We start from the raw sequence: 17,847 nt of genomic DNA on the forward strand, positions 1-17,847 counted from the left end.
TCTCTAGTGCATACGGAAAGGGAAGCATATGCAGCAGCAGGTTCTTTTTTTTTTTTTTTTTTTTTTTTTTTTTTTTTTCCCCCAGGGTGCCCCCCTTTGGTTTCCCCAAGGCTGCCTCACTTTGGAGATGCAGTGACAAGATAATGGAGTGAAAGTCTTTCATTTCCAGGCAAGAAAATTGCAGGAGTCAGATAGAGAAACGAAGGAGCAGGTTACATAGCAGAAATAGGAAAGAGGACAGTGGTAAAGAACTGAAAATAAAATTAGAAGAAACAGGTGGAAGGCTGGCATAAAGCTGGGTGATATTTTAGACTGAAAGTGGTGTGTTTGTTCTTCTCTTTTTTTTTTTTTCTTTTTTTTTCCTTTCTCTTTTTAAATTTTTTTTAAATTGGTTTTATTGTTGATTTTAAATTCTAAGCTGATTTTGGAGATCTCTGCAGTAACCAGGCTGCATTAGAGCAGAACAGCTTCCCCAACGTGTCATTTTCTCTCTCCCTGCCTGCTGTCTCTGCTGTTGCTGCTGACAGAAACGTGTTAGGAAAGCAGAAAGAGAAAATGCCAGCCATCCTGGTAGCCTCCAAAATGAAATCGGGACTACCTAAACCCGTACACAGTGCTGCTCCAATCCTGCATGTCCCAACGGCCAGGACCATCCCACAGCCCTGTTACCTGAAGTTTGGGAGCAAGGTGGAGGTGACGAAGCCATTGTATTCCAGCCAGATTCCTCTCAAGTCTTCCAACGGACAAGAAAACGCAAGAGATGGCCTCCCAGCAAGGAAGAGCAGCTCGGTAGAAAATGGATTTGACACACAGGTTAGCAGGCACCAAATGCTGGGGGGTGTATGTGAGAATTTATTTCTGTGTTGAGAGTGTGCAGCAGGTTTTCTGGGGTAAATAGCATGGAATTGCAGGGAAGGGATGTGTGTGTGTGCCAACATCTGTCGCAGTGGTGGGATGTTTTATATTGCACACAGTGGCATGTGTAATTCTGTCAGCATAATGGAGCTGATGTGGGGTGCTGAGGGATGGGGCTGCGTGTGCTGCTTGCCTGTGCTGCTTTCTCCATTGCCTCTGCTTGAACTGGGAGAGGGGGGGCGGTTTAAAGGAGGGAGATGGTAGAGATGTTGTTTGTGGGGTGTGTTCTTTGTGTGCTTTCTGTAGGTGCTAAGTGTAAGGGCTGGCTCGTGTGCCTGGGCTGGGGGAGGATTGCTGGTTGTCATTAATGTGTTTTGTGGTTGGTCATGTACTGTACCAGAGCGCTAGTTGTGTGAACGTTCTGTGTTTGTAGCTGTGTGAGGAGTGAATGGGAAGCAGTGCTTGACGCTAGATTACAATATGCATGTCGTGGTAGATGCAGCACATCATCAATAGACACATTTTAGGCTTCCCTCTAATCTGTGTCAGCCTTCTAATGTATTTTTATATGTGCTGCTTGCTGAATAGGGAGGAGAGATGCCCGTTGCTCAGCTGGTTTAACTTCCGTGGGCAGGGTGAGGTTGTCAGCGTGGCTGGGGCTGTCCCGTGCTGCCCCGTGCCCCAGTGAGCTTTGCAGCAGCATGGGCACAGTGTGTGTGTAACTGTGCTACAGACGGAGCAGGGCAGATGGGCTGCTGCAGCAAGCACAATTGATTGCTGTGCTCCAGAGATGGCTGTACAGCCCTGGGATCTATTTTGGCAACAGCCATATATGTTACACACTGCTTCTGCCAATACGTGAGCCCGGTGGAAGGTGATACCATTATGCTGAGAGAAGGAAATGATGACAGAGACTCACCTGGTTTTTGCCTTCTTTGAGGAATAATGGATCATCCCTACCACCTAGATTCTGTAATCTGTAGCCTGGTAACCCTGTTCCCTTCAGACAAATGTGCTTACTGATTGAGCGCGTTTGACCACGTGCCCTGATTTCAGGATATGCTGCACTTTCCTTGCTGGTAGACAGGGTGACGTACTGGGCTGCTCAGGCCAGACAGATATGACTGGAGCAGTTCCTGAAGGACTGAGAGCAGGAAAAGGAGACAGCTAACCATGGATGCAGGGTAGTGGCAGCAGACAGACCAGCCTGTTCCTCACGTCTTGCCTTCACAAGATAATCAAGTGCTCTCTCTCACTTGCACCTGAGTCTGTCCTTGTGATTATGAAACATCAGCAAAATCTCATTATCTGCTGCCTTTTCTCTCATATGTGCCATGGTTTCTGCATGGAAATCTACATTGCTGAAAAGGGTGGTTGCTATTCAGAAATACTTTCTCATCTTGTAACAGATTATGCTCACAGAGATCTGCCAGTGGAAGCTGTTTGCAGCACTAAGGGCAACTCTCTGGTGGTTTTAACCCTTGCAAGGATGTGGAACAAACCCCATTTTTTGTAGCCTGATGATGAAAGGGTCTTGATGCTAACTTGTTGTATTTGAACAGAGAAAGATTTTGGCTAAAGAAATGTTAGAAAATTTTACATTTTTAATTTCTTCAGCAGCAAGAGAAATCTTAAGCTTTGCATTCTCAGTAACCTCCTCTGGCTGGCGGTCTGAGCAGATGACCAGCACCTTTTAAGGTGTGAACCAGTGAGGCTTTTTTCACTATGTATTATCTTGAATAAACACAGTCATTTTTTTGTTGTTCAGCAGTTTTGTTGATCCAGCTTTGATTCTTCTGCCCACAAAAGCATGCAGGGTTTTGCCATTCAGGGTGGTCATTTGCAATGGCAGTTTATATCCAGAGGGAGATTTTTCCAGATATGTTGTGTCAAGGGCACTGGTCGTTCCTTTTCCTACTGTTCCTCCCTGCCAAGGGAGAAGGAACAGGATGGATGGACGGCTGCCAGCTGACAGGTCAGCAGCTGAAGCTTTTGTGTTTTGAAGGAACACCTTCAGCTACATTCAGGTACAAAAGTGCTTTCTGATAATAACCCTAGTAGACTAGAACACTGCACCAGGTCTGAATAGCTTGAGAATCTGAGGGTGGTCACTTTGCTTCTCTGGGTGGCTTATCTGAAGGACCAGTGTGACCCTCACCATTTTACTGGGCAGGCACCTGGCATCACCTGTGAGGGATGGAAGTGATATTTTACAGTAGAATTTATAGTTTAGATCCACACATTGGACCATTGCCCTATGCAGAATTTTCAGCCCACAAGAAAGGACATTGTCCTCTGTGGGTGGAAGGAGAGAGATTGTCTAACTTGGACTAACTATCTTGGTTCTGGGAGTATTTCAGGGAGTTGTTCTTAATCCCATTGAAGTGGGTCCTTTTTGCACTACATAATACAAAATTAAGTGGCTTATTGGACTGTTTATTCTGGAGAAGAGGCTCTTGTCTAGAGCATAGTCCAGAAGCCAGCATGTGAGGATACCATGTTCCTGTGCTGGGTTAGCATGTTAGAAGCCACTTACATACCACTGCAAAGCTTCATGAGCTTTTTTGGTGCCAGGTGGTACCTGATTTCTAGAACCTGATTCTTCAGAGAACATGAGCACTGCAGGTGGTATTCATTAAAACACCAATTAAAAAAAAATAAACATGCTGAAATTCAAGATGTTCCACTCACAAATGTGCTATCAGTGAAAATTTCTAAATGTTTTGCTAATTTTGTTCCTCTTGATATGGTTTTACGTGTGTTAGCTGGGTTTTATATAACTGGAAGTTTTGTGCCTTAAGGCTTTATAAGGGCAGTGTGTTTTTTTAAATGCTGTGCAATTTATAAAAAGCATACTTCAGAGTATTTCAGAGGCACTTTCCAAAGAAAGGTCTGAGAGTTTTAGCATCAAGCCCATTGTAAATGCTAGTTGGAAATCTTAGGTTGATGAATCATGGCAGTATCATTCCTATTTTACTGTTACTGATACACACATTCTGTTTTTTCCATATTAAATCCCCTGTGTTGTGCACAACGGTATCTGACTGTTGTACTGGTACTTATTTTGTCTAATTTGAAAACACCGCCAATAAATTGTACTATCCATATTTAGAGAGAATTGTTTTGGAAATATTTAACTTTGTTACCAGAGAAACTTCTGTCAAGTAGATAGCAAGATTCTCATCTCTCATCTACAGAATGGTATTTCTCAGTGATTCTGAGAAAGTTGGATGCATTTGGCTACTAAATTTGCATTAGTTATTTAAGAAAGAAATCTTTGCCAGTTAGGAGTCTGTGGTTGTGGTGTAATTGTTCATGCGGATGTAAGAAGGAAGATGCCATTGCAGGCAGTCTGCTGCCATGCCATTGTGGATGTCACTGAAGGAGATCACGGATTTAATTACCGTGTTTATTGCTGCTATGCTGTATGCTCCAACTTCTTAATTTTCTTTCTCCAGAGAACCTAAAAAATGACCACTGCTTGTACCTTCAGTAACAGAAGCAGCACTAAAGACACCAGGACCTTGCTAAATGGTTGGTCCCACCCTTCCACTAAAACACTTCCAAGTGAAGAGACATCTCTTTAACCTGGGTTTAAAGTATGTGTGTTCGGCAATTACCTGTAGTCGTGCTTAGTTTGGCTGGGAGGGGAGGGGTTAGGAATTGGTATTTCTTTGCAAACTTCTTTGCAGTATCCATTTGCTGAAAACCAGACAGTTGCCCTCTTCTGGTGGACATGGCAAGCAGGTGCTCACAGGTGCCTTCACTTTTCTCTTTCTCTACACTAGGCGAAGCCTAGGATTTCTACAACTCTTGCAACTCCTTGTGCTGTCTACAGAACTCTTTTTAGTTTCCCTAGACCCCTTTTTTTAAATAATTCAGTTTAAAACTGGTTAGATATTGTCTGAAATCAAGCTACCTTGCTCAGCTAGATTTCTCTTCATATTGCTTTCCCAGTTTGTGAAGTTCTTATTGAGTTGGGCAGACTGGATCTGGGGTGGTCTAGTTCTGGTGTGTTCTAGATGTCCCTATTTTGTAGTCTTACACTAGATTTTTTACTTAGTGATTCTTTCCTAATTTGTCAAGATCATCTACACCTGGGGTGTGCCCCAAAAGCATTTGCTGTATCTGTTGAGGTTAAAAACATCTCTTTTTTTGCCTCATTGCCCATTCTGTAGTCCAAGTAATGACAAGGGTGTGGAAGCTCCATTACAACTCCCTGATACACATGTAGTGGACAGCCATTCCCAGGTTGGTGGCACATTCCAGGGAGTTCAGTCAGCTGTGCACTGCTCTCAAACTGACTAACTTAACAGGTTCCTCCAGTATTTTTACACACTTCAAATTTAGGCTCACATCAGATGTTTGATGAGCCACATGTGACCCATGATCTATGGGCTCTCAGTTTCTCTTCTCTGCCTCACTCCCCTTTTGCCCATGCCATTAGCAATGCAAATGAAGCCACCTAGTTCAGGTATTAGTAATTATTTTTCTGTAATTTAATTGACTTTACTGGAGCTGTTTAAACCTTCATATCACTGTCTTGCCAATTTGGAGCTTCATAGAGAGCAAGATTAATGGAGCATATTGCAGAGAAATGATGCCTTCCCTTCTCACGCACATTAGCCATTTTTGTGTGTGATACTGGGTTTCACAGTTCTCAAACCAAACCAGCTTGCAGCAGGGATAGGGATCAAGCAAATCTTTATCTGGACCCGATTTAAAGTCAGATGGACATCAGCTGGTTTCAGTGCCATTGCATGAGCTGCCTCAGTGGTGTGAAATTTGGTCTCGCTATGACTGCTGAGCTAATTATAAATGAAATTGTGAAAAATATGGTCAATCATACCGATAACTTTCACATAAAAGATGGCTTTTTGCAGTTGGAAGAAACCAAATGGAGTCACGTTTAGGATATGTCCAAAGGATAAATTTTACTGAAGTTGGGAGAAGCTAAGAAAAACTATAGATTCAGGCTATCAAAATACATAAGCACAAAAAATTTGAAATTGGTGCTAATGAGCTTGTTGATATGATTATAGTTATGTACCTAAGTACATTCCTACAAAAAAGCCTGTGCTGGGTCTTTATGATGGGTGGTTCTTTTTTCTTTTTCTTTTTTTTTTTTTTTAACACACTGTAAGCAATTTGAGGCTACTAAGTAGCCAAATTCTTCTGCTATTTATGATTGTCTTGGGTTTGGTATATTTCTAGATACATACTGGAAAATATTTAATTGCTGGGGGAGCGAGGGGTGTGGTGGGGGAATTGCTCTAGATTAATTGTTCTCAGATAGAAAACAAGAAAACAATTCCAAAGTTGTTTTATTGTGATTATTAACATAGATTTTTCAGTGATTTGTGTTTACATATAAAGAGCTACCTTTTCTTGCATTTGAACAACAGGTTTAACATTGCACTATAAGTTCAGGAGGTTCTTTAATCTTTGGGTTTTTATTTAGAATATGCAAAGGGTTACTTTGCATAAAGTAACTTTGAACAAAGTTCCATTTGTTTTTTTATCATATTGGAAAATGTATTTTTCCCCCTCGTACTTGTGACAGTCTATCTATCTATCTATCTGGCTTGAAAATTTGAATATGCTTAACCTAAAGCACCTTAGAGGTAGAGACACTGTTCTTATTTTTTGGAGAACATTTGTTAAGTGGATGGCTAAGGCACAAAGAAATGTAGACAAGGTCACAAAGTCTGCAGCTCTATAGAAAATTACTAGCTAGTCCCTTGATACTAGATTATCTTTCTCCTTTGCTGCTACTTGTTAACAACTCAAAATGCTCATGCATATGGTGTCCATGTGTTCTCCTTCTGTCCTTGAAATTGTTAGTCTACTCCATTAAGTTGAATTCTTAAGTGAACACTCTCACTTTTTTGTCCCTGCTTTAGCAAGTGATTTTTATCACCTTCTGCTGTGACACTTGATGCACAGTGATGCCAAGCAGAAAGAGGTACAAGCATATTAATGGAGGAGAACAACAGATACTGCTTTTGAAATCTGCTGGCGCTGAACCTGAGCTTTAGTTCTCAAAAGAAAAAAAAAACCTGATTATAAAGAAGTCTGATAAACAAATAATTAACCAAAAAACAACAACAACAACAAAAAAACCCACAACCAAAAAACCCAAGACCAGCACCACTTGTGCTCTTTTTGCCTGTCCAGAGGGTATCAGAAAAGAAAGCCCTTATTTACTGAGATAGTGTGGATTAAGTTCTGGGTTTTGGCAATTAAGGATTGGTATTGGCTGGTTTTAATTTGCTTTTAGGCGTCCTTTGAGAAACATTTTTTACTCTGTAATTTCACTTTCCAGATTTTCTCACTATTAGATTTAAATCTCTGAACAATTTGTAGAGTATTTTAATGCTTCTAGCCTACAAGTTCCCTCTTCTTACCAAAGTGGAAGAAATTAAGGAGGTTCTTAAATCAATAATGATTTTGCTTGAACTTTCCAAGTTTGCAACAGGATAAATATTGTAAGTGCTGCTTAAGAAGATACACATGTGAATTAAGCAATAGCTGAGCCTTTAATGAAAAGGTGTGTGTTCTGCTCTTGACCTTTTTTCCCTTTTTTTTTTTTTTTTTTTTTTTTTTTTTGGCGCCTTGAAGATTTGGAGCTAAATCTTCTACTTTTTATTTTGGTATAAATCAAGAGATGTGCTCAAAATTTTAACCCATTAATCTATTTTTTTTCCTTGCAGCAAACTGTAGATTCTCATTCTCCTGAGAAATTCACCTGGCTAAAAATGCCCTGCTTTAATATTATTTTTAGAAACATCTATATTTGAAGTATAAATGGTTAGATATTATGTGTATTATTAGACATGAACTGTTGGTACATTTTGTAACAGGAAGCTGCTGGTTTTCCATTCACCAAGAACTGGAATTCAGTCAAACACTTGGCACTTAGTTGTATGTCTCTAATTTTATCTGTAAATTGTTTTTTCTGAAATAGTTTGTGGAAACAGTCTCAGTTTCTTCAGGTTTTCAAAGGCATGGAAATAACTGCTAAAACTTTAAACAAATAAACCACCTATTAAAATAAATGAGAAAACAGGTCACTTCTTATTTTAAAACAGGCTGAGATCTGAAGTTTTATTCTGATTCCACCTTTTTTTTGCCTGTTGGAAGTATTTTTAGTTGTGTTATCCTTGGATTATTTTTCATTTTAATTTTGGGTTATTTCAGAATTGGAAGTAATGTGTGGGAAAACAATGCTTGAAAGGGAAAAATATCCAATTTCTGTATTTAAAAATGCACTTTTACCAGGACTTTTTCCCCTGTGCCTGTTGAGTTTTGGACTGTCATATCATCATATTTTGACAGTGTCTTGTTTACTTGCATTTTTTAACTTGTGTTCATCCTTTGTCTTGGATGTTTCCTTAAGTCCTTTCCCTTGCATGGATTTTTTTTTTGTCTCTACAGTAGTGGTTATAAGTTGCCAGTTTCACAGTGGGAAGGAGTCTCCCTAAGTCTTTATTTTACCTGTCCTGTCACTAATCTTGGTCCATTTCTTGTCTTTTCCTTTGTGTAATGACAGCCATGGTATAATCCAAAAGTGCCTTGGCTTTCCTGTGAAGGCTGTGAAGCGTTCTTGGAGAAACCTGGAGATGTTTGTCTCACTTGCTGAAGAATGTGAGCTAGTTATGCGTATCCAGGCTTTCTCATGAAGTAAATAATCCATAAATAAATAGAAACCCTAAACCAGCCCTTGACAGGCTGACTACAGGCTGACTTGCTCTCGGGCAGCAGCAGTAGCTCTTCTTGGTGCTGGGGTCTTCTTGGCTTGATTACATTTTCTCAAAACAAATGGAATGACCCAACTTCCCTGATCATTTGCACGTTCTCCCTCATCTCCCAAATAACATTACAGGGGCTGACAAGGCCTTTTAGCCAAAGGAACTAGATTTCTCAGAGCTGTTCAGGAAGAACATCTTCTGTAGCAGCTGTCTGAGGACACCCATGCTTTGCTCTTGGGAGAAGTGGGAGAGGTGTGTGAGAGGCTGGAATTGTAATTTTATGTAATTTTTCGTCTCATGGAGTGACATTCTCAGTCGTGAAGGCTGTTGTAGTAATTACTTTTTGTTTCACACAATGAGGGGATCTTTCCTGATAGGATTCCTTATCTTCTGGAAATGCTGGCCAAAAATTATTGTATTGTCTTTTTCTGCCATCTATTAGTTCTACATTACTTGCCTATTGGTAGAACAAAATGAATACCCTGGTGGGATTTCATGTTGCTGATCTAGTTTGTGTGATATTTTATGGTGAATATGGATGCTAAGACTTTGTTATACTTTCATATCTTGAAACAAATATTTAGAAGCAGATTCCTTTTTCTTTAGCCATCTCCACTTGAGCTGTGTCCACTGTTGGAAACCACAGGTAGTTTCAGTACTGGCATTTTGATCCACAGTGATCAATATGCAACTTTGATTGCAACTGGTGGAGACAAAAATTAATGGATCGGTCTGGTAAGACAAATTTGATTAGGTTTTAAGTTATTCTCCATTTGCCAGAGACATATGGATATTTAAGTCTTGAAAATTAATGAAAAACTGACACATGTTGTGTCAAGATCAAATGTGCATTGACCATTTGATGCAATAGCTTAGAAATTGAGCTTTTCTTGCTCAATAACCAGAGGTCAGTCTGCTTCTCAGGACAGCCACATGTATTCCAGACTTGTCTGAGGCTTAACTGGGATGGATTATTTTGGGAAGGAGTATTTTTGGCATCATTGCATCTTACTCCTCTGGGATGGGATCTGGAGCACACAGGGGTCTGGTCCTCCACAGTAATGTGCCAGATGGGCACTGCCAAAAAAAGCTGGCAAAAAGGAGCTATGTCCTCTAGCATGGAGATGGAAAGGGGAGGCAGCAGCCTGTTCATCCCTATGGAGCATCTCCAGGGGTATTGTAATGAATTTGCTTTATTTCACTGAATCAAGCCTTTCTGCTTTTCAAGAGGAAGAGCGGTGGTTGCCTAGGATCCAAGCAGTTTCCAAGCAGTCATATAGCAATTTCCCACACTGCAGCAATGTAGATTTTCCTTTTCTGCCTGTAAGATGCCTTTTGGCTTTCCCCTAGTAGGGTTTGGACCATGTGGACTGATGGGTGGTGCAACCACCAAGATATTGTATGGTGTGGTGGGATGTCATGCCTGTGGGTCACCACCACTGGTGGGTTGGTTTATCAGGTTGGATAGCAAGGCAGTTTACCTTATTTTTAACACAAAAATGAATTCCACCTTCCCCTTGTTGAGCAGGTAAACAAGGAACCTGAAATAACAGTTTTTAAAAAGTCTGTGGAGTTCCTAGGCTTCTTAATAGCAGATCCTTCACTAGGCTTCTTAATATCAGATCTTTCACTCTCCTTTCACCGTTTCAGCTTTGTGCTGAAACTTAATCTCTTGGCCACAGCAGTGTGAACTAAGGAAGATTTAGCCCTCTTTATTGCCTCTTGAGTGCTCTCAGATTCAGCAGAAGAGGGGTTTGTGTTGGATAAACACAGATTTTCATGTCTTTCCTTCACAGTCTGAGAAACGTCCACTGGTGTTGGACATGATGGAGGGGACTGATGCCACCCTCGGCTGCTGTGTCAGCATTTCTGAGCCAATGACCTGTCAGATCTACTCAGTGTTTATTGTACAGCATTAGGCAAAGAGAAATTTGAAATTTCAGTGTTCCACTGGCAAATAGTTGAATTTTAAATATTTTTTCCAGTGGTTCTTAGTAGTGTATATAAATGAATTTTCAACAAATAAAAGCCCCAGGCTTTCCGTGCACATGGACATGTTTTGGTCATGCAGACAATACCTGTGGTGGAAGGAGGCTCTTGCAAACCATCTTGTGAATAGCTGCAGCATTACTCAGAGCCACTGCCTGCCCTGCCTCCTCCTCTCATCCCTGACAGCAGCTGAAATGGCAGGGCTTGCTTTGGCCCGAACTTTGCATCATTTACAGCAATGCTGCTAAATGCTGGGCTGAAATTGATGGGAGCTCAGCTAATTTGCATGATGTAAAATGCCAGCTCGGTTTAATGGAGAGCAGCTGGTATATACTTAACTCCTTCAGGAGAAAACTTAATACCAGCAGATCGCATTATCCAGGGCTATGCTATACGCATTTATTTATTTCTTTATCTATCCGTTCTCCTCGCTGCCTCCTAGAACCTTTGTAAAGATCGTTTGTGCGTGGCTGGCAAAGGGCTCTGCTCGCTGCCGATATTTCTGTGTCTCGCAGAGTTCACAAAGCAATTGGTCCCACCATGTGACAACTACTTCTTGCAACTCCTGAGCATCCACTTACACACTGACCTTAGCAGGCAGGACTCTAAATTAAGATGTGTCATGGTGAAGGGTGGTGAGATTAGTTGGAAGAAGGACAGGTGTAGAGGCCTGGATTATGTGGATTACTGCATACTCAATTCCTTAGGGTTAAATTTCAAGGTTGAAAATGGCTAATTCCACAGTTATGGAATTAGCATATGCTTTGCTGTTCCTCTGGGTGCTGTGCCGGCAGCCAGAGTCAACTTGTGAGGGAAGGAGGACTTGGAGGATCAGAGAATTCCTTTGCTCCCCTGAAATAATTAGCACAACCTCAGTGAGAGGATGGAGGGAGCATAATCTTTTAATACCAACCTTTCTCAAAATTGACCTTGTCACAGGCAGATTCAGCCTCTCACAGAGAGACAGATGTGTGGTAGAGTCAATTTTACTGCATCAGAAATGCTGGTAATCTCATCCTCTGCCAAAGTTCTCTTTGCCCGTCCCTGTGTGATCAGCCTCTTATCCAAAGACTCTGAACGTGCCTTTGGATGAGCTGTGGGATATTGATGGATTTCACAGAATCAAGGCTTCCTCAAGGCACTTACAATGGAACGTTCTCTTCCTCTGGAAATTCTTTATTCTGTCAAGCTCGAGCTGAGTTTTCTCTTGAAACAACAGTTTCAAATGGTCACTTTTGAAGACCCTGATCAGTGCAAGCCATTGTGCTGGAGATAAAACGTGTGTTAGGTTCTTTTGACACGAGTAAGTTCTTAAGGACTGCATTTCAAATTTGAAATTTCTATTTCTATTACCCTTTGTAAACCTTTGAGGTAGACAATGCTATGTGGTTACTTGGTTGATATCAGTGCTCTGTTTGGTGGATGGGACAGGAAAGTCATGGGGTGCAGGAGAAAGGACTAGTCTTCCCTAATGAAAACTGATTATTGTCTTTTTTTGTTGTGAAAGGGAAACCTCTAAGAAGATGACCTCCCTTAATCTTCTTCCATGAATGCAGGAAAGATAAATTGTCTTTGGTGATGTAGTATTTAATTCTTTCATCTTCTGTGTAAGATCATTAGCATGCCTGCATGCTGAGGAAGATTATAACCCTGCATTATATAGGCAAATTATTTATGTTGTAGAGTATGTATATCACAACTAGGTTGAAGATCTGAATGTTTTTGATATGTAATATGCAAATAAATTCAGCCATCTGAGAAAAAACCTTTACTCTTGCAAGCTGAAAATACAGTCAAGCAATATGTATCCATCTTTGAAACAGACAGAAACCATTTTGTGAGACAGTTTAGAAAGTCCCTTTCTAGCTGAGGTAGAGCAGTGTGGTTTAATAATTGACTGTCAGGCACCAGGTCAAAACTTGGAACAAAAGAGGCTATTTGTGTTTATCAAGTCTGACTCCAGGTTTCTGAAACAGGAGCAAATTAGCCAGCTTTTCATTTATGCTGTGTGAGAGAGCTGTCTGTGAGTTTGTAAATCCTCACCAACCATGTCACTTGAGTGTCTCAAGTCTTGTTTATTTTCTTTTTATAGCTAAGGGATAAGTTTAGTTATTTTAATGGTTTTCCATTGGTCAATACAAACTTTTCAGGGATCCAAGCTTGACCTCTAGTTCTTAATATTTTTCATTCCTTGCTATTTTCCACCACAGATATTTTTATTTTGCTGTTTTTAGGCTTTTCCAACTGGTCAGAAGGTTAGGAAAGCCAGTTCCAGCAGACTGGACATGCTATGAAAACGCTTGAAGAAATGATAAGACTAGTTTCTATTGCCCCCTCATTTTGAGCCGCCTTTCTGCCAGGAGGGGTTTCAGTCCTAAAGGGCAGGGAGGATGCAGGGTGAGTCTGTGAGCCACAGGCCATCAGCATCATTGTCACCTCCTTGCTGCCTGCTGCAGTTTATCACCAGCAGCTCCCTTATCTCACAGGTGTTCTGCCCATTATAATTCCAAGCAGCTCAGGTAAAGTGATACCTGGAGCCATGGATTACCTTAAACAGCTAACTGTGGGACTTGTAAACCTTCATGCATGTGTGATCTGTTATTTTCTTATTGATCTTTCTTCTTAAGGTAATACTTGAATCAAAGCAAGAGATGCTTGGTTTGAAGTCCTTTTCAGTAATGATTTGTAGATTTTAATAAAATTTGTGAAAATAGAAGTAACATTGTTGGAAGGTTCTCAGCTATAAACAGATATCATTACTTTTGGCTGTGCCTTCTGAAAACAGAAGTTCATCCTTTATTGCTGAAAATAATTTGAAGAGAAGATAAGAATCGAAGAGCTGCTAGCACTATTTCAAATTATAATGAGTTTGTGGGATGTGGGTTTCCATCTGCACTCCACTTCTATGCCATCTGCCCACGAGGAAAAAATCATCATCAGAAAATAAGAGGATGTCCTGCATTTAGGCAACCACAGAACCACCAGTTACACATGAAAACCTCGTGAGATTTGTAATGGAACTTGAGCCTGTGATAATACTGCTCTGAAAAGGAAAAGAAGAGTGTAAAAAAAGGCCGTTGAGATTTTGTAGGATGAAAAAAGGAGATTTTAAGCCTAATGAAATGCATGATTGACCAGTTAGTAGAAGTGAGGAATCTGCAGAGTGTTGATTTGTAGTATGTTAAACAGCTGAGAACTATCTGTGAAGGCTGAGATTATGCTAATTTATGCAGTCCACATTGCTACTGCTGTTTAAAAATAGCTTCTTTTCCAGAGATCTAGAGCTAACTGCAGGTTGGCTTTGCATTTAATTCTGCAGATTTGAACACAGAACAACGCCTGACTTATGTGGTCTTTTTATCACAGAATCGCAGAATAGTTAAGGTTGGAAGGAACCTCTGAAGATCATGTAGTCCAACTCTTCTGCCAAGGCAGAGAGCAGATTACACCTGAATGTGACCTGGTGGATTTTGAATACTTCCAGACAACACTCCATGGACCTCCCTGGGCAGCCTGTTCCACAGAATAAAAGAATGTGCCAAGTTGGAATGGATCCAAAAGGATCATCAAGTCTAATTCCCAACCCTGCACAGGACGGCCCAAGAATCATGTGCCCAAGAATGTTTTCCAAACACTTCTTGAGCTGTGCCAGGCTTGGCGCTCTGACCACTTCTCTGGGGAGTCTGTTCCAGTGCCCACCCACCCTCTGGGTGAAGAGCCTTTTCTGACATATAACCTAAACATCCCCTGACACAACTTCAGGCCATTCCCTTGGGTCCTGTGACAGAGCAGAGATGAATGCCTGTCCCTCCTCTTCCCCTCACAGGGAAGCTGTAGACTGTGATGAGGTTTCCCTTCAGTCTCCTCTTCTCCAGGCTGAACAGACCCAGTGCCCTCAGCTGCTGCTCATACGGCTGCCCCTCAAGGCCTTTCACAATCCTCGTGGCCTCCTCTGGACACTCTCTAACAGCTTCATGTCTTTTTTACATTGTAGTACCCAAAACTGCTCCAGCACTTGAGGTGAGGCCGCTCCAGCTCAGAGCAGAGTGGGACAATCCCTCCCTTGGCCGGCTGGCAATGCTGTGCCTGATGCCCCCAGGGCAGGGCTGGCCCCCCTGGCTGCAGGACACTGCTGACCCGTATTCAGCTTGCCATCCACCAGCACCCCCAGGTCCCTTTCTGTGGCACTGCTCTCCAGTGTCTCATTCCCCAGTCTCTGTACATCCAGGCCTGCCCCATCCCAAGCGCAGAATCCGGCACTTCCCCTTGGTGAGCTCCATGTGGTTGGTGATTGCCCAGTCCTCTCATCTGTCCAGATCTCTCTGCAGGGCCTCCCTGCAGGCTCCTTCCAGTTTTGTATCATTGCAAACTTGGTTAGTATTCCTTTGAGTCCTGCATCCAAGTCATTAGTGAAGATGTTGAAGAGCACAGGGCCTAAGATGGGGCCCTGCAGAACCCCGTTAGTGAAAGTCTGATGCTACCCCATTCATTGTAACCCATGAGCCAGTGAACCAGGTTGGTTACCCTGTCATAAAAGGAAGTCAGGTTTGATGAGCAGGACTCTCCCTCAGGAAGCTCTTGCCATGCTCTCTGGAGTGGTGCAGTGCTTGCTGCTGTTCCCCTCTTTGTAGAGCTCTGGCTGGTTCCACCACATTGCATTGCTTCCACTCAAGAGGCTGAAAGGGAACTGTTGCCCCTTTGGCTCAGGAATGGCACAGAAGTATCAGTGGATGCTGTGAACAGCTGCAGTGTTAGGCCTGAGGCTGAATGCCCAAAAGAATTAAATAAAAGTGTGTTTTGGGTTTTTGGTATCTGGTTTTGTTTTGCAGAGCTCAGCACCTGTTGCTCAGATGTGTGGTGCCTTGGAGTACCTTGGAGGGCTATTTGGCTCATCTCCTGCCACTCTGCGTGTCGTCTTGAGTGCTCATGGGATGTAAGGAACGAAAAGGTGGGGAGGAGGAACCTCCATGTACTAGTTGAGATTAAAACCAGTTTTCAGGTTGTCGTTTGAACCACATTTCCAATGAGTGTGGGTGAAAATGAGAAATAAGAAATGTATTGCAGCTGGAGGCAGTGGGTAATTTAATATTCTGATTTAGTGTTTTAAATTCTGAAGGAGCTAGAACGAATTTTGCAGTTCAAGCCATAATTTAGCATTATGAATAGACATACAGACAATACTGGAACTGAAATTAAAGATCAAAGCAATTTGGGACAAAAAGTCCTAGTGTGTAACTTGCATTTGAGCAGGTGTTCCTCTGATAAGAAGATGCTGTGGGTTTTGACTACCAGAATATAAATCCATCCTAAGCATGAGCTCAGTTTTGGAAGTCTACAGTGATGGGTGGAAGCCAAGAGAATGTAATTCCCCTTCCTCTTTTTTTTTTTCTACCACCTTCAGTCACATTTCCTTTCCCAGTGCAGGGATGAGACTTTTGATTAAAAAGCTCTTTTTAACAGAAATTCATAGTAGAGAACAGTGGTTACAATGCAAATTATTGCAGGTTCTCCTTTAGGGTCATATAAAATCGTTTTTGACTTAGGTCAGTGGGTGAATCCTTGCAAGCCAGAAGTATGGCTGTTAGGGAGGGAATGCTTATCTCTGGGGCTAGAGCTGGAAGTTCCTGGTGGTCTGAGGTAATTGAGCACTTAGAACTGTAAGTCTGAAAAGCAGGTGTAGATCAGTTACTCGTTTTTGCTTATCTTATTGTAATTCCAGAAAGGATACTGGTGAAGTCAGATCAGAGATGTAACTTTATACATGAATTTACCTGGGATTATTCTTTTCCTACAGCTCCATTTAAAAAAACCTCCACAGATCTGCTTTCTAGACTGTTGAGAAGTTTAAAAACTGTAGTCCTGGAATACTGGATGAAGCCAGATTGCTCTTTGATTTACAGCTTCATCATTCAGTGTGATTGATGTTTGCAACTTGTGTTTACAATGGCAATTAATTTCCATGCACCAAGCCACCTCTGTCTCTTGCTTGAACTTAAGATGACTGGTAAAGCAAGACTATACAGTCCTAACTCACTTATATAAATAACTTGCTGAAATCTGAAAAATATAAACCACTTTTTGGATCTAACTTTCTGTTCAAATCCAGGCCTGGTGTACTTCTGTCATTTCCAGGTTATTAAAAAGTGGTTTTCTTTCTCCAGCTTTTCCATATATCATGTGGTTTGGGGCATATATGCAGTGTTTGGATAGGGAATGAGTGGGGTCTTGCATGCTGTTCCCTCTTTGAGCCAAAATACATCGGAGGGGTGTCAGTTTTCAGAAATCAAGTGAATGTGATGCGTGTCTGAATGAGGCAGCTACGCCTTTAGCACAAGAACAGCAGAATTTGCTAGATTGGAAATGTCAGTCATGGGTTCCTGGGAGCTGCTTAGGTTGGACCCAGTCATTGGACTAGTTCATGAAGCAGGAGTAGGTGTCCTTTTTATTATAGATGCTTAGTATGACTCTGAGTTTAAGTTATAAAAAGCTCGGGGTAGGTCTGAGTGAAAGGGAAAAGGAGAATAAAGCGGTTGGTGCCGCTGGTGTGCTGTGGGATGGGTTAGCTGGGCTGCTATTGCCACCTGGTGGTGCTGGACAGAACCAAAGCACACCTAATTTTCCTTTGCTTTCCCGGATGAGTTGCATAGGATTAAGTATCCACTGGGTATGGATTAGATTTATTATGGATATGCTTTTATTATAGATAATTCTTTCAAAGTCGGAAAAAAAAAAGACCCGCAGTATTTAATGATTGTCATTTATTTCGGGAATATATGATGTTGTAAAAAAATACGTAATGGAGCCTTTCTTTGGGGATCATTGTATTCTGAATTGCCAGTACTTGTGTGACTGGAAACTCATGCAATAAGCATGACTGATTAATCCAGAATCTGCCTTTTCTGGTACAAAAATGGAACAGGAGGCAAAGTGGTCGCCAGTGATGACCTCCCAGCCTCGCAGTGTCTTCATCAGGGACACACTGTGACCTGGTAATGAACATCTAATGAACATCTCTGATTTGCTGCAGCAGGGTCCAGTCACTGCATTACCAGGGCAAATTTGATTACCATAAGTGATTAGTCTCTTATCTTGCTGAAGTTAGTGGATCATTATCAAATGATGACTTTTTGCACATAATGTGACTTAATTGTCCTTTCATTACAGAGAGTTTTATTGCAATCCTCTTAGTAGGGGAATACAGAATAAGTTGTAGTTTCCAAGAAAAAAAGGAGATCACTGTTCAGCCCCTCCT

The 17,847-nt window shown here is 41.6% G+C and overlaps 1 protein-coding gene across 4 annotated transcripts in view; it reads left to right on the forward strand.

Moving 5' to 3' along the window:
* The first annotated feature begins 455 nt into the window (after positions 1-455).
* The window catches only part of NAV2 (neuron navigator 2), a 206,466-nt gene continuing 189,074 nt past the window's right edge, over positions 456-17,847 (forward strand). For 3 of the 4 annotated variants that reach the window (XM_041399198.1, XM_041399197.1, XM_041399199.1), the window contains exon 1: positions 531-813. In XM_041399198.1, coding sequence (XP_041255132.1) covers positions 556-813 — 258 coding nt within the window. In that variant the 5' untranslated portion in view covers positions 531-555. Of the gene's footprint in view, positions 814-17,847 lie in introns of all 4 variants that reach the window. The other variant, XM_041399202.1, reaches the window with a different exon arrangement.

Source organism: Onychostruthus taczanowskii, unplaced genomic scaffold, assembly GCF_017590055.1.
Source record: "Onychostruthus taczanowskii isolate IOZ18803 unplaced genomic scaffold, ASM1759005v1 scaffold159, whole genome shotgun sequence".
Lineage (NCBI taxonomy): Eukaryota > Metazoa > Chordata > Aves > Passeriformes > Passeridae > Onychostruthus > Onychostruthus taczanowskii.